We start from the raw sequence: 17,544 nt of genomic DNA, 5'->3' as shown, positions 1-17,544 counted from the left end.
TTCAGAGAGTTTTCATTGATTGGCGTCTTGAATGTAGATTGTCAGACCTTTCTTCCTCATCTGAAAATAGAGCTCCACTGAAACCTGTGGGGCATGGTGGCCACACACAAGCCTCCCATAACAGATAGGCAGTGGTTGGGCGTAAGACCCCATGTCTGGGACTCAGACCCAGGGCTCCTGTGTGGACGATGAGAATTCCCCCACTGAACCACCACTGCCCCGCCTCCCTGAGTCCACTAGCATGTTCTTGCCAATCTGATGCACTCAACTCTATCCAATTTGGCCTTTCAGCTGCAGCTGCAGGGAGCTTGCTCACCGGACAGGTGTCTGGGCCCCGCCTGCTGGAAGGTTTGTCATGCAGGTCTGAGGCAGGGCAGCTCAAGCCAGCATAAGCTCCTTCCCTGAAAGTGAAAATAGCAAAGTGGTGGGGCCACTCAAGGGCTACTCTGCCTCCTCCTTTCTCTGTGGCTCTCACCTGACGCATGTGCCCCTCCAGAGCCCTGTAGGGCCATCGCCAAGGCCAGTCCAATAACGAAGCGCTTCCTCTCACTTCAGCACTGCCTTCTCCGATGCCAGTTTAATGATATCCTGGGCTTTCTAATCTCAGGCCTGTTTTCTCCCTGAATGCACACCTCTTGGCAGGCCCTTGGAAGCGACTTAGAACACTTAACTTCTGGAGGGCAGGAAATGGAATCACGGGACTCCAGGGAGGGGTCTGAGCGCGGCAGGGCTCAGTGTCTGCCAGCCGGGCCCTCACAAGCTGTGCAGCTCCTGGTGGTCCCTGAGAGAGAAGGTCCAGGAAGTCCTCTAAGTGCCCCGATCATCCCGGCCAACATGCAGGTTACAACGGCAGTAACGTCTTCACTCTGTGTTTTAGGTGTGTAAGCTCATGATTAAGCAATCGCGTGATCACTCTCAAATCATTCATCATTCAATGTTTAGCAATGATTTATCCTGTAATCATGCTCAAGAAGGAATGGGTGAAATGAATGCCCGGGAAGCCAGCATTCAATGATGGTTAAACCAGAGGTGCTCTGAGAAGTCGAAGGAGGAAGCCAAGGGGAGAAGGCCGTGCTGAGGGCAGGCCACCAGAGACAGAGCCGGGAACCCCAGGTCTTGGGTCCCGGAGCCCCGTCAGATGGCCTCCATGCACAACCGAGCTGCCTGGGCAGGACAGGGCCTCTGCCATCATTGGCTGCTCCCGGGACTTGCAGGGGAATCTGGAATTGGAGTGTTCCAGCTGGAACTGGAGACCAGGAACCCCCTTAAGTAACTCCTCCCTGCCCCCACCTCGATACTTTACTTTCTCATGCTATGTTATCGGGTCCTTTGAAAAATGACCAAATGTTATCGGTTTGGCCGCCTCTCTCATTGCCTAACATGGTCTGAACAAACACCTAAGAAGGCAGCGCAGTGCCCTGGTCTGTGACTAAGCCTGGGCATCGGTGAACTGGGTGATTTTCAAGCTGCAGTAAGACTAGAGAAGACAATGCCTTGGTGTGAGGCACACCAGAGGTGTTCAATAAGGGCAAGGGTCTCCTTTGATAACCACAGACGCCGGTTCTGCCCCTCTGCCCTCTCATTACCAATGGTGCTCTGAAAACGAATGGAAAGCAACAGAGAATGCAGTCCTCGGAGCAAAACCAGGGAGGCAATGTGTCTGAGGGGACGCATCCAGGCACACTGGAGGAGTCGATGGAGGAAGCCAAGGGGAGATACAGGGGGCTCCTAATCGGCTCCCCATTGACTCGCTGTGCTTTAGCCTGGCCCTTCTCCTTGCCTGCCTTGGAGAGTGCGTCTGCTGTGGCTGTCGGAGATCCGCAGCACCTACCCGGAAGAGTGTGGTCTGATCATCCCACTTCACCTGGGATGTCCCAGATTTACTGGTCAAGGCCCTCAGGGGATCCAAACTCGCAACCACCGAGTCACTTCTGAATCATGGCGACCCTATAGGGCAGAGTAGAGCAGCCCCTGGGGGTTTCTGAGACTGTACCTCCTTAGGGGAATAGAAAGCCTCATCTTTCTCCTGCAGAGTAGCTGGGAGTTTCGAGTTGCTGCCCTTGAAGTTAGCAGCCCTCTGAGTACCCACTATGCTACAGAAAGAGTATCTTCTAAAAAAAAGAATCAGGAACCACTTTTATGTTCCCCTCTGATAACACAGTGGCTACATGTCGGGCTGCTAACATCCAGGTCAGCAGTTCGAAAGCACCACCAGCTGTTTGAGGGAGAACGACGGGGCTTTCTACTCTCTGTAAAGAAGTCCGCAGTCTTGAAATTGCCCTGGGGCAGTCCTATTGTGTCAGAAGGAGTCTGAGCTGACTCCCTGGCAGTGAGTTTGGCTTTTGCTTTTGATGCACACTTCAGTGGCCACCCCCATCTCGGCTCGAGGGAGCAGCCTCACCATGCAGGGAGCCAAGTGGCTCTGCATTGGTAAATCTTGTCAAAACAGGGCATTCATCCCTTTCCCGAACGTGAAATGAAGGCACGATTTAAAGCTTCCCTTTCTCATTTATCAGCCCTGGACTAGTAGCACGCTGGTCTCCCAAGGTGGAGACTGAGAGTCCGTGCTCCGTCTTCAGGCATGCGTCTTCGCACCGGATCTACTGGAAAGAAGGATTTCGTTAGCAATCACTATGTCGGTACTTTTAACGCCTTAAATAAGGGAGCGTTCTGAAATGGGCAAAACACGCTCTCCTTCGCTAACCCATCTGAGTCTCACCCTACATTACAGATGAGCAGACCGAGGCCCAGGGAATTCCAGAGGCTTAGTCCTACACAGAGAGAAGGGCAGGAACAGTACTGGACTCGCGGCATCTGACTCCTTGCCCAGTGCTCTGTAAGAGGTGAGCTTGTGTACTGTTTTTCAAGAACCGGAAATGGGGATCTGGAGCCAAGCAAGGCTTGTATGTCTTCTTCAAAAAACAAAACATCTTGCTGATAGAACACTTTGCTCGTGCAAAATAATTCAAGGGATTATGATATATACACACGCACACACACATTTACTTGGCTTCAACTCTTAAAGTCAAATAGGAAGGCTAAGAAAAAGAAATTGGAGCTGGCTAAACTAAGCTTCTCAATCAGCTCAAGCTATCAATGTTTATTGAGGGGTCATGTACAAAGACTTAGGCTTTGACTTCAAGGAGCTTGTAATTTAGTTGCTATTCTTTATGTTAGTCTGGGTAGACTGAAGAAATAAATTCATAGACACTCATTTGTGTATAAGAATAAGCTTTATATAAAGAGTAATTGTACATAAAGAAAACATCCCAGGCCAGTCCAGATCAAGCCCAGAAGCCCGATATTAGCCCATATGTCCGATACCAACCTAGAAAGTCCTCTTCAGACTAAACACAACACATCCAATGACGCCAAATACAGGAAGATCACAGGCCAGTGGGTGGGAAGTCTTGTGGGTCCAGTGGTGTTGTAAGCATCTCAGAACTGGCAGGGGGTTTCCACGTGGCTCCTCCAGCTCAGGGCACTAATGTAGCTCCATGTGTCTTGTCAGCAGCATGTCTCCCAAGGATTGAGTCTGAGTCCTGCCTCCAACAAGCTATTTATCGCCTCAGCGTCTCCAAATGAGGTCATCAAGTTACGACCTAATTGACAGGCTAAACTCCACCCCTTCACTCGTCAGTCTCAACTTGACAACAGATTATGTAACTACTGTATTCTTCTTAGCTGACATCTGGTTGGGCCCCTAATTCATGAAGCCCCCAAGCAGAACACAACAAAACACCCCAGCCCTGCCTCATCCCAATGACTGCCTCATGTATCCTTTGAATGGATGGAAATGTCCTGGGTGGATTTTTAGGAGTCAACACCAGGTTTTTCTTCTTAGTCCCGAAGCTCCGCTGAAACCTCTGTTGACCAACTGGTGGTAGCTGCTCGTGGAATGCACTGGCTGGGAATTGGGCTGGGGGTCTCCTACAGGGAAGAACCAACTCTGCCTGTATCCTTCCTAATGGTAAGTTCAGGTCCCTCTAAACTCCCCTGAGACTCCAGCCACTGGCTCAAGAAGAACACACACACACACACACACAAAGTCATGCAGCGTGGGTAGAAAGGGTGGCTTCTATCTGTGTCAGTCAGTGCATCACAACATCAGTGAGTGCAGATAGCAAGTGAGTCCAAGCTTCTTGAAAGACAGGGCTGAGGGAGACTGACCAGGAAGAAGGAAAAGCTGGAGGGCAGGCGTCCTCTGAGAAGGCATCGTGGAGGGAAAGCGTAAGCTAACAGCCATGAAAAGTAGCAGGCACACAGGATGTGTTCACTAGTCAGGGCCCGTTCATTTTATCAGAAGAAGAGGACCGCAGGCTTAGCCTGGCCTGGAAAAACACATTGCCTGCCGTATGGAAAGAGCAGCAGGCCGGCGGGGAGCAGCCTCGGGTGGGTGTGCAAGGGAAGAGAGAGCCTGGACTGGCATACGCATCCTTTCACAGGCAGGTCACTTGCATCAGGCTCTGAATTTCTGCTGCTGCCCCGCCAACTTCGAGGGGGCAGCTGACGCACAGAACGCACAGCCAGGGACATAACCAAGCGAGTAACGTCTCTGTCCGGAGACTCCTCTCTTGACTGGGAAGGGACCTGAGCTAACAGGCCCCTGGGGAACAGTGTCCACAGCCACCACCTCCGCAGGTAGAAGGGGGGGAGCGAGGTCCGAAGAAGGATGTGAATGGGAAGCAAGGGGGAGGCGGGATGAAATGCAAGCACCTCCCAGAGCCTGACAGAAGCAGGGCCTTTTTCAGTACATGAGGTTCCTGTTATGTCAAGAAGATGTGCCAAAGTATGGATCGCGAGTGGTGGCATGTGAACAAATCAGTACACACTTTCATGATTAACATGCTAGACCATGTCATGATGCTCGTCGAAACAGCAGCTCATACCATGTCAGGGAGGTGGGGTGAGCAACCGGACTCAGGTCTGAAAGGGAGTGATGAGCATCTTCCTCCATACGACCTGTCCGTACATTCCTGAATTGAATGTGCCAACTCATATGAGGACAACGTCCGAAGTTGCCATCTGAGGCTGGTGGCAAATGTGTCACGGTCCCTGGGTTGTTCCTACCGGTTGGGCTCTCCCAATAATCAAAAGGTTGGCGGGGCAGTTCAAACCACCCATGAGTACCACAGGAAAAAGGCCTGGCAATACACGTGCTTAAAGATGACCGCCAAGAACCCCCCTGTGAAGCTCCAGCGTACTCTGCAGCACACAGGGTCACCAGGCCTGAGAACAGACCCAGCCATTCTCTCTCCCTCCCCTTCTGAATGGCTCCTCCTACTACCTGCATTCCAGCACTGCCTCTGTGGCCCCTAAAGAGATGCGCAGGCCTCCTTCAGCTCCGCTGTGATTCCAGGCACAGGGTGTCTGTGGTCCAGGAGCCCCGCCTGCCCCCAGGGGTGAGAGGCCGGCTGAGGTTTCCTCACATCTTGGGGAAGATCTGCAAAGCGGCAGGAGCCATGTTCAACTCCCCCTTTTCTCCCACCCTTCATTGCTTCTTGTAAATGCTTGTTCCCCAGGGGCCCCTGTGCAAACCTGACTGTTGGTTCAAACAGCTCAAACCACTTGACATTCAATGCAGCAGCGACCCTGCAAGGAACTAACCACAGGCTCAGTGGCATAATTCACTGCACCAAAAGACTGGGCCGTCCCATGCCCTGCCTACCAATGTCTATCGCTTTGCAAATGGCTGGGAAGGGAAAGATCCGCGAGCTTTCTTCCAGGGGTCCACCCCACCCCAAAGATAAGAGTGCATTGTTCACCGGAACACATAGCGGTGAGCGAGCCAGCACCCAGACAAGCACGACCAATATCATATTCCTCACTCACGCACCCTCACATCCCATCTGCAGGCAGCTACTGCACACCTATTCTATGTCAGGGGCTGCACTGTGGTCTTTCTCTTCACCGAAATTGGGCGGCCAGAAACCCAAACAAGGGGAGCTTCATACACATTATCAGGGGGTGTTAAGAAGAGACCAAAATCCCAAACCAAGCCCACGGCCACCACATTGATTGTGAACGTAGCTACTTTCTAGGGCAGAGGCGAGCTTCACGGGGTCTCAGAGGCTGTACCTCTTTACGGAAGCTGAGTGCCATGCCATTCCCTCGCGGAGCAGTGAGTGGGTATGGAATGCCAGCCTTTGGGTGAGCAGCCAAACACTTAATGCTGCACCCCCACCCCCACCACCCCACCCCGCCCCGGGGCTCCCAGAGGTACTGAAGGCAGCAAAAACATGGGGCTTAAGACAGAAATGGCACACCGGCCCCCTCACTCACCTATCTGCCCCCCATGCCCTTTTATTGCCCCTCCTGCCTTTAATTCTGTCCTCCTCGTCTTTGCCCCTCCACACTTCTCACCAGTCCCCTGTCTTCTCCTCAAATCCTCAAAGCCCACAAATCCTCTACCCAGGGCTCCCCTGGCCCTAGAGAGATGTCACTCACTCTCCATGCAAATGCCGGCTTTACACGGACTTTGTCATTTATTTATTTCCATTCCACCTTCTGGGGGTGGGGGGGGGCTCATCAGAAAACGCCACAAAGAGTGGGTTTCCTTTGAGTGGGGGGATAGGGAGAGTGAGGAGGGCTGAAGCGACACCAGCAAGCACCTGACAAGGGTTAGTGCTGCACAAACCAAACACGGAATGAAGCCCCAGAAGATTCCAGGCATTTTCAGAGCTCCGGGGGTTTTAGCTCCATCCCCTGTGTTGAGGTGGCTTCTATCTGTGTCAGTCAGTGCGTCACAACATCAGCCTCCTCCATCCCCTGGTGCACAGCACCCCTTAGCAGGCGCCTTCCCACACAGTATCATCAACTGTAAAAACTGCAACCACCGTTGAAGTTACAACTGCGATTCTATCTACAAACAGAGAGGGATGCCATTGGGGATCAGCCAGTCCCCCTTAAGTAGGCTACCCAGGGGAGCAACACCTCCTCTCTCAGTCCATCCTGAATGCCCTTGGTTCTGCTAGCCACCCGGGTGAATTCCCACTCCCTTGAAATAAAATGTCTGTTCGCACGTAGGAAGTTCTTTCTCTGTGCTGATGGAAGAAACCGAGATGATTCCACAGCATCCCTATCATCCAGGGTGGCCAACTGTAAAGCCTTTGGCTGCTTCATTGTAATGTACTTGGTTTTGGAAAAAAAAACCTGCTTCATTTGTGGGAGAAAAAATGGGTCCTGGTTTAGCTTCACCTTAGATGAACCTTCAAGTTAGCCCCCCCTCCTGCCCGGCCATCTGCCTACCCAGCCCCTCCTTGAGCTTCACCTGCTTTCTGTCCCTGCTCTGTCTGCATTGCTCTGTCTACCTCACCTTTCCCTCCAGTGCTGGCCACCTTCCTGTGCTTTCAGGTTTTGCTACAAATATCAACTCTATTCCCTCACCTGGTCCTCAAGAGCATCCCCGCAGGGAGGGTCATTGTGAAACACACACACGAAGCATCCCTATACCCCAGCCCACCCCACACCCCCCGACACTCGGAGAATCAGCCCTAAGAGTTTACGTCATCACTCTTGTTTGTATTAATAAGACTCCTTCTTATTGTTGTCATTATTGTTATTGTAGCAATCATTGCACCCAGGACACAGCATGAGAACCTGTATGGAAGATTTTTGAACGCTTGCTGACGCAGTATGCTGTGACCAGTTAGTAAAACAAAATAACACAACTTGGGGGAGGGGTACGGGGATACATTTATCATCTAGTGCTAGATGGAAAATAAAGTTTACCAAGGATGGAAAGACTACAAACCAGAGAAGTGAGAGACTCCTGAAATGGACCCTCTTTGTGTACGTGACTTATGGTTGGGATGGGGGGGGGTATGTTAAAAGGAAGCTTCCTAGGCTGGAGAAGAATCCAAGACGAGAAGACAGGAGAGCTTGACCGTTGCTGACAGGTTATTTGACAGTATCAGGTGCTCCACGGGTGAAGCCAGAGAGCATGGAGTGGGATACCACAAACACGGTGTGAGTAGTTTGGGGAGGATTGCCTTGGCTGCGAAAGCAATAGGCAGAAATGGAATAGAGAGCACTCTTGCCTAAAGAGAAGTTTACATGTAAGCCAAGAAAGTGGGGGACGACCATCCGGCATCAGCAGCCTTCCCCCTGCCTGACTCACAGGATGGGCTCCGGTATTTCAGACCCCAGCAGAAGGGCCTGGTGAGATTCTTCTTCTAAGTGGTACCCAGCCAAACTCTGATTCACCACGGGCTCAGGGAAGGTCCCTTTTGGGTCCAGCTAGAGGGGTGGTGTCGTTATGAAACTACTATTTACACACAGAAGACAAGCTCACTGGAGGGGAGGGGCTGTTGCCTTGTGAGGGGGGAAGGGAGCTAAACACCGAGATCATCTCTGCACAGCAAGACTCATCTCTAGGAAAAAGCTGGCTGTTGGTCCTACTGACCACTTGGTAAATGGTGTGTGACCCACAGGCAGCCTGCTGTGAGTCACAGTCTCCAAACAGCATTCTCAACGTGAGTCAATATTGGGGAGAAAGAAAGAAGAAGCAAAAACAAATGTTTGCTTCTCAACTAGGATCAATGCCTCTGCCCTGGTGCCTCCAGGGGCCCAGTCAGGAGGCTCGCAGGCTGCACCCCAAATCTACATCCTCAGGTTAAAATGGCTCTCCTGACGCCTGAGTCCAACCCTACCTCCCACTCCTAGTTTGCACGCATATCCTCCTGGTCTGAAAAACTTCTGCTGGTGAAAGCCCTGTGCCCTTGGTTCCCTCCTCCCCTCACCCCTTCCAACCAAATGTGTTTCTAACTCCACAGCTTTGAGTCAGAAGTAAGAAGACCCCCAAGCCCAGGAGGCAAGGGCTGAAAACAGCAACAGCTGTCTCTCAGGGTCCCAGAGCTTGTGTCCGCACTCCTCTGCAAAAAGACTGTCTGAGGCCCGGGGTCGCCAGGGCTGTTCTCTGACCAGGCTCACGAGCTGACCTGGACAGCCGTGCGGGGCTTCCAAGGGAACTCTCCCTGCTCGCCACTCATCTTTAGTGACTGGAACCTAAAATGCAGCCAAATGTTCGGGGGAGGGGGCGTCAGCCTGCCTGCCACTGGAGTCAGAAGGTCAGGAAAGGTTCTGGGGGTGGGGGGCGGGAAAAGAATCCGGGAAGATTTGGAAAGGATGCTCTCCGCGCCAGAGCGGGTCACCCGGAGAGGCGACTGATAAGAAAGAGCTGCCTCCGGAGCCCGGAGCCGCGTTTGCCCACACCGTCCGCCTCCAAGCCCGGGAAGGGCAGCGCGTCCGAGCGGAGCTGCCCACCACTCCAGCCCGCCGCCGGGGGGCCGGAAAAGTTCCTCCCGCAGCGGCGCTGGCCGCCGGCCTCTGTCCAAGGTGCTGAAAGGTCCCCGGGGAAGGCGGGAGGGCCGGCTCCTGCGCGCCCTCTGCCTCCGGGCCGCCCGCTCTGCCCTTCCAACCTCCTGCCCTGTCCCCTTCCCAGCCACACGGAGGCTTCCTGCCTCCCTCCGCTCCCGCCGCAAGTCTTACCCTCGGGCGGGATCAACTCCGGGCCGCCCGGGTCCCCGCGTCCCTCCCTCGCCCCTGCCCCCAGCAGCCACCTCCGAGGCGCCTATGCCGCTGGGCTGTCGCCCCCGCCTCTTACCTTCTTCTTTCGATCCCGGGAGCGGTTCCTCCGCTTCCTGTTGGATTCCTCCTTCTCCTTCTGCTCCTGGAGGGCCTGCGCCTCGATATCTTTGATTTTCTTCAGCTGTTTGGCCGCTTGAGCCATGGCGGGTCACGGCGCTCCGGTCCCCGCCTCCCGGGCCGCTCACACTTGACCGATCCAGGTGGTGACACCCTCCCGAGGAGGAGAAATGGGAGTCTCTCCGCTCCGGGGAGGGCGGCTTCTCTCCCCGCCGCGGGAAGGATGCGGCCGGATCGGGCGCGGGAGGCGGCTGGAGGCGCGCGGAGGGCGAGGCGCGCCACGGCTACCCGGCGGTCCCGGTATGGCGCCTCCCGCCGCGGCCCCAGCTCGCTGGCCGGCGCCCGGGACGGGCTCTGGGCTCGGCCCGCCGCCTCCCTCCCTCCCTCCCCGCCGCCCGCCCGCCCTCTCTCCCTCCCTCTCCTGCGGCGGCCGCGGCGGCGCGGGGGGCGGGGGCGGGGAGGCGGCTGGTACTGCGGCGAGCGGGCCACGGAGGGGGCGGGCTCCGGCAGTTAACGCGGGAGGGCGCGGGGGACGCTCGCCGCCCCGGGCCCGGCCGCTGGGACCAGGCTGCCCCCACGGACCGCCCGCCGTGCGGCCTGGCGAGCGCCGGCCCGGCCGCCACCACTGCAGTGCCGCCGCCGCCAGAAGCACGGGCCCGGCCGTCGGGCGCCGCGAACAAAGCCGGCCGCTTCTACCCGCAGCGCCTGGAGCTCCCGGGGAGGCTGCGGCGCGCGGCGGGCCCGGCACCGAGGCGAGCGGGTGGACGAGCGCACCCGGCGGCGGCATCGCGGGGCGCAGAGGCTTGGCCGGCGCGGCCGGGGGTTGGGTGGCAGGAGGCTGGGGCTGGAGGGCGGTGGCCGCGGCGGGGCGGGCGCCGAGCAAACGTGGAGCCGCCGAGGGTACCCTCCGAGGGGCACGCGCGGATCCAAGCCTCCAGGGGGAAGATCTGGTCCCCCCCACCCCGCTCCCCCATACACACACACACACACACACACACACACACACACACACACACACACACACCACACACCCGTCTCTCGCTTAGAGCTTGATTTGCCCCTTTCAGACCATGTGGGCCTTTTCATTTGCATATTTACCAATTATAGCTGAGAAACGTGTCCAAGATCGAGTTAGCAGTTTCCTTTTAGCTCTCTCTCCAGGAGAGTGGAACTAGGTCCCTCCGCCAGGAACCACCCACCCCCACTCCCCAACCCCCCGGGCTCTGCGCGCTCACACAGCCACACCGCTGAGCCCGTACCGCGTCCGGCCGTCCAGCACCGCACACCTGGCCGCCTGGGCCACACCACCACAGGCGCAGGCGGGGAAGGGGAGAGGGGCCTGAAGCCCCCTGGCCACCACTCCTTCATGTGACAGGCTGGGAAAGCACTGCACCTTCCTCTGGTTCCCGCTCACAGCTCAGTGCTTCCCCCCACCGAGAGGCAAAGAAGGAGGCGTGGACCACAGGAAGAGTCCTCCTCGAAGGAAGTCCTGGTACAGTTCCCCGCCCCACCTCCTGAGTGAAGGGTCCAAGGTAGACACACTGCAGGCCACAGACAGGACCTAGACCGTGGAAAGAGGACCCTGGGGGAGCCGCAGGCGCTTGCTTTGAAACCTCTCACCCATCACCTCTACAAGTCTCTATACCAGTTGCCTGTGGAGTCAACTCTTACCCTGGACCCCCTGGACGCGTCAATAGAACTGAGCTCCCTGAGTTCTCCCACGAGTTCTGGGTTTTCAGAAGCAGACTGCCAGGCCTGTCTTCCAGGGCACCTTTAGGTGGATTCAGGTACCAGCAAAGCATAGTAACTGTACCGCCCGAGGACTCCACAGCCCCCTGGATTTCCCATTGCAGAACCTCCCCTGTGCATACGCGCGCGCGCGCGCACACACACACACACACACACACACACACACCTGCATCCCAGCCTCCCTCACGTCCCATTCTCTCCACCTACATTCTGGCCAGTCATGAAAGTGCCGGACCTTGCTTTGAACACAGCCGTTTCCCAGGGTCCCTGCATCAGCCCTGCCCAACTGAAACAGGATGTGAGCCACAAGCATGGAGCCCAGAAATGGTTTAAGTTTCTCGAGTAGACACGTGGAAATAATAAAGGGGGGGGGGAACCTGGAAAACTCAATTTTAATCATGGATGCAGGTGAGTCAAAAAGTATTGCGACAACTCCCCCAGACACCCTTATGAAACAAAACTCTGTGGAGCCATTTTTCCTTTACTCCCCAGCTCCCTCCTCCATCAGGCCTGCGCACTTGGGAAGCCTGTCTTCCCAGCTGGCTAACCCTCCCCAGAAAATCCTGTGCCCTATAATTTACGCCACACCCAAACAGCATCTTAGTTATCCTGGAGGCACTTAAATTATGTTCCTTTTCCAAGTTCTTTCCATTTGGGAAACACAACAAGTTTGAAGGGGCAATGTAGGGGCTGTGGCGTAGATAAAGGAAACACCTCCACGGGACTCTCTTATCCTTTGTCTCACCGATACAGTTTCCATAAAACATCCCCGTCATCGTCATGCCTCCTTTGAGAAAAATGATCAAGATGCCTGCATTGGATAAGCAAACTCTGGTACGCACACACTATGAAATACGATGTACCTTATAAAACAAGGATGCCTGTCAAACACTTTGTGATGTGGACAAAATCGGAGGGCACTGTGCTCAGTGAAGTTAAATATTGCATGACACTATTATTATAAAGCGGAAAAATGGTCTTCACACCAAAAGAAAAGTCTTTGAAGACTGATTCAACGCAGGGCCAGAGAGTGAGGGAGAGAGAAGGGACAGGGGTAACAAGGGAGGGTGGGTGAGAATAGGAAACAAACAGATGAAGTGAAGGAAAGAGCCAGATACCAGGGGTGTTTCCTGGGATACTGTTTTGATGAGGCGCGCTGTATGTGCAACTACATGCGGTATGTTTTCCTTTGTATGTGTCATGTGCCACAAATAAAAAGGAAAACAAAAATAAGAAATAAAAATCCCTAAAAAGAGAAGGGTCGCAACCTTAGAAACCCTCTAGACCCCTTGCTGTTAGACCTGAACACTGATCAGAGTGGTTATCAAAGCAGGAAAAGTCGAGTTGAAAGTGACTTAAATTCTCTGGTGACACACAAGTTAATGCCAAGCAAAGAAAAGATAACCCTTTGGGGATCCCTCAAAGCAACCGCCATAACCACGGAAGCGAACCCCTCTGCCTTGACTGTAACTGGCCCAGCAGGTGACCTCAGCAGCCACAGTGCTGAATGGACCCTGATTTTTAAGACGCCCTAAGGCAACGAAGAACCGGTGTGTTACTGAGAGAACTTGGTTAACCATCCAGGGATCCTGGAGACGTGTTTAGACAACCTGGCAGATATGAGCTGGGACCCTGGTAGCAATAATTTTTATTATCATTATATTTTATTCATTATAGCCCAAATACGAGATGAACAAACATGTAAGCAACGCGTTGTTGTTGTTAGGTGCCCTTAAGTCTGTTCCAGTCTTGCACATTCACAATTGTTATGTTGGAGCCCATTGTTGCAGCCACTGGGTCCATCCGTCTCACTGAGGGTCTTCCTCGTTTTCACTGCCCCTCTACTGTACCTAGCATGATGCCCTTCTCCAGGAACTGGTCTCTTTCTTCTACAACATGTCCAAAGTATATGAGTCGAAGTTTCGTCATCCTGGCTTCTAAGGAGCCTTCTGACTGCACTTCTTCCAAGCCAGAGTTGTTTGTTCTTTGGAAGTCTGTGGCACTTTCCATTTTCTTCGCCAGCACCACAAAAGCATCCATTGTTTGGTCTTCCTTATTCAATCTCCACCTTACACACGCATATGCATATGCCGTGGCTGGAAATACCATGGCTTGAGTCAGGGGCAAAGTCTTCAAAGTAACATCCTGGCTTTTCAACACAGTGAAGAGCTCTTTACCCAACACTTTGAAGAGCTCTTTGATCTCTTGGGTCGGCTTTCATGAGCATTGATTATGCATCCAAGCAAGCCAAACTCCTTGACAATCCTCTCCTTTCTTCCTTTATCATGATGCTCCCCAGGGGTCCAGCTGTGAGGATTTGGGGTTTTCTTTACGTTGAGTTGTACTTCATACAGAAGGCTGCAATTCTTCATATCCTTCAGCACGTGTTTCAAGCTCTCCTGCGTTCAGTAAGCAAGCTTTTGTCTTATGCATATTGCAAGTTGTGAATAAGCCTTCCTCCAATCCTAATGCCACATGCTTCTTCTTCATATAAACCAAATTCTCTGAAAAGAGATATTTTGCATTCTTTTGCTGTCTTCAAAAGCCAGTATGTGTTTTATACTTACCACCCATCTAGATCCACACTAAACAGATTGTAATTGCTTAATAGCCCCATGTGGCTAATGGCAATTGTATTAGACCACACAGCTCTAGCTTCTCTCCCCAGCCAGCCCACTGGCTCTAATCATCCTTCCAGGGACTCACATGTTGATTTCCAGCACAGGCCTCTCCTCTGCATGCCTGTTCCACACACGCTGTGTCCCACAGTCCCTTGTTGGCCAGGCTTGTGTCCCCTCTCAGCGCCTATGGATCCATTCTCCACACTGCAGCCACAACACTCTTCCCAAAACATAGCCTGGCATCCTTTTCTCGCCTGGGATTTACTCCTAAATCTTTTATATCCTACAAGACCGCGAAGGGCGGGGCCCTTCCTAAGCTCAAATTCATCTGCCCAGGTCCTCAGCACACCTGGACTCCAATCTCAGGGCCTTTGGGGGTGTCCATGCCACCCTTCCCAAGAGCCTTTGTTCTTCGGGTTCCCTGCCCAGTGGTCATCACTCCCTCGAAGTAAGTCCTTCTCATTACCAGCCCAGCACTGTCACTTCTGTAGTGGCTCATGGCAGCTTCATCCATCTCAGAGGAGAACTGCATTCCAAGGGTTTTCAATGAAGTAGATTGCCAAGCCTTTCTTCTGAGGCTCCCCTAAGTGGACTTGAACCTCCAACTTTCAGTTATGAGCTGAGCATTGAACCATTTGCATCAGCCAGGGACTTCTAGCTTTTCTCTCCCCAACATCGTAAATACCTCCTTCATAAGTATGTGCTTAATTGATTGATGTAAGTCTCCCCACTGGACTGTAGGCCCCATATGAACAGGCGGGCATCTGGTTTTGCTCACCACTGTGTCTTCACCATCTTGAACAGCAAGGGCCTGACATGAGTCTTCAAGTCTAATATTTACTTAAGTAATACTAGAAATGTTGTACTTAGTTTTTGTTGGGTCGGTTCTATGCACAACCGAATGAAACACTGACTGATCCCGTGCCATCCTCACAATTGTTATTTTGAGCCCATTGTTGCTGTCACTGTGTCTGTCCATCTTGTCAAGAGTCTTCCTCTTTTATATGGACCCTCACTCTACCAAGTATGATGTCCTTTTCAATACTAGCCTCTCCTGATAGCATGCCCTAAGTATGTAAGAGAAAACTCACACTGGTCTCACTTTTAAGGAATATTCTGCTTTACTCCTCCAAGACAGATTTGTGTGTTCTTTTGGCAGTCCATGGTACTTTCAAGATTCTTCACCAATACCATAATTCAAATATCTTCCTTCTTCAGTACCCAACTTTGATGTGCATATGAGGTAATGAAAATCCCATGGCTTGAGTACAGGCATACTTCAGTGTCCACAGTCACATCCTTATGCATCAACACTTTAAAGAGGTTTTGTGCAGCAGGTTTGCCCAATAGGATATGTTATTTGATTTCTTGACTGCTGTGTTACTCTGGGTAGACTAGAGAAACTAATTCATAGACACTCATAGGTGTATAAGAAAGCCCACAGAGAAGAAGCACACAACAAAGCCCACAGAGAAGAAGCACACAAGCCTAAGTGAACACGAGGTGTTGAAGGGATCAGGTAGCAGACACCAAAGAACAAAAACCATCATAGTGTGATCACCTTCCCCACATAAATGCTGAAGACGAATGTGTGCATAAGAAAGTGTGGTGAAGAAGGCTGATGGTGCCGGGCTATCGAGAGATCTGGCGTCTGGGGACTTCAAGGCTTGAAAGTAAACAAGCGGCCATCTAGTCCAGAAGCAACAAAGCCCACATGGAAGCAGCACAGCAACATGTGTGATCATGAAGGGCTGAGGGGACCAGGTTTCAAGCAACAAAGGTGGGGGGAGAAATCATAGCACCATGAAAGAGGGGAGTGCGTGATGTGGACCCCATGCCCATCTGTAGACAACTGGACATCCTTTGCAGAGGGGTAGTGGGGAGATGAGTCACTCAGGGTTCAGTGTAGCAATAATGAAACCCACAACCTTCCTTAGTTCTTAAATGCTTCCTCCCCGCCCCCCCAACTTTCATGATCCCAATTCTACCTTGCAAACCTGGTTAGACCAGAGGATACACAGCAGTACAGATGGGATCTGGAAACACAGGGAATCTAGGACAGATGAACCCCTCAGGACCAGTGGAGAGAGTGGTGATACCGGGAGGTAAGGGAAGGTAGAAAGGGGAAACCAATCACAAGAATCTACATATAACCTCCTCTCTGGGGGATGGGCAACAGGAAAGTGGGTGAAGGGAGAGGCTGGGCAGTGTAAGATAAGATAAAAATAATAATTTATAAATTATTAAGGGTTTATGAGGGAGGGAAAAAAGGAAAATGAGGAGGGAGAGGGAGGGAAAAAAAGGAAAATGAGGAGCTGATTCCAGGAACCCAAGTGGAAGGCGAATTTTGAGAATGATGAGGGCAACATATGTATAAGTGTACTTTACACAATTGATGTATGTATAGATTGTGATAAGAGTTGTGTGAGCCCCAATAAAATGATTTTTTAAAAGAAAGAGCTTTATACACAAGAGCAATGGAATAGTGAGAAAACATCCAAGCCCAGTCCAAATCAAGTCCATAAGTCTGATATTAGCCTATATGTCTGATGGTGCCCGGCTATCGAGAGATATAGCGTCTGGGGACTTAAAGGCTTGAAAGTAAACAAGCCAGTGGGCGAAAGTCTTGTGGATCCAATGGTAGTGGAAGCATCTCAGCACTAGCGTGGGTCTCCATGTGGCTCCTCCAGCTCCAGGGCTGTAGCATAGTTCCATGTGTCTTGTCAACAGGAAGGTCTCACAGGGAGTCAGTAGGTGTCCAACCTCTAGCAAGCTATTTATCTCCACAGCACCTCCAAATGAGGTCATCAATCTGCGACCTGATAGGCTAAACTCTACACTACCCCTTCATTGTTTTTTTTCCCCATAGTGTGTTAAATAATTGATTTTAATAAAGCACTTCATAACACATTGAATCAAAGTAACACAAATCAACCCTGATCCATTTCAAAAGATAAATATATCTAACATTCTGTTATATTCATGTGTTCCAGCACTGAGTATAAATGAACAGAAAGATATCATTTGGAAAATGATAGAAAACTAGTTTACTAATGTAAGTTCCATGGTATTTTTTTAAATCATTTTGTTGGAGGCTCACACAACTCTTATCACAATCCATACATACATCAATTGTGTAAAGCACATTTATAGATTAGTTGGCCTCATCATTCTCAAAGCATTTGCTCTCCACTTAAGTCCTTGGCATCAGCTCCTCATTTCCCCCCTCCCTCCCCACCTTCCCCTCCCTCATGAACCCTTGATAATTTATAAATTATTATGTTGTCATCTCTTACATTGTCTGACATCTCCCTTCATCCACTTTGCTGTTGTCCATCCCCCAAGGAGGAGGTTATACGTAGATCCTTGTAATTGGTTCCCCCTTTCCACCCCACCCTCCCTCCACCCCTTCACTGTTAATAGTCTCAAATTGACAGCAGATTATGTAACTACTACAAATGCTTCTCTCATAAGCATTGGTTGTAGATCCAAGAAAAATGAAATCTCTGACATGTCAATCTTTTCTCCA

At 52.0% G+C, this 17,544-nt stretch overlaps 1 protein-coding gene across 1 annotated transcript in view; it reads right to left on the bottom strand.

The window, feature by feature from the left end:
• Positions 1–9,730, bottom strand: part of ANK1 (ankyrin 1) — a 287,181-nt gene extending 277,451 nt beyond the window's left edge. Inside the window, exon 1 of the mRNA XM_075556616.1 lies at positions 9,605–9,730. Within this exon, the coding sequence (XP_075412731.1) occupies positions 9,605–9,730 (126 nt within the window). The remainder of the gene's footprint in view (positions 1–9,604) is intronic.
• Between the last annotated feature and the right edge of the window lie 7,814 nt (positions 9,731–17,544).

Source organism: Tenrec ecaudatus, chromosome 8 (assembly GCF_050624435.1).
Source record: "Tenrec ecaudatus isolate mTenEca1 chromosome 8, mTenEca1.hap1, whole genome shotgun sequence".
NCBI classification, from domain to species: Eukaryota; Metazoa; Chordata; class Mammalia; order Afrosoricida; family Tenrecidae; genus Tenrec; species Tenrec ecaudatus.
This window is presented reverse-complemented; position numbering and strand designations above follow the sequence as displayed.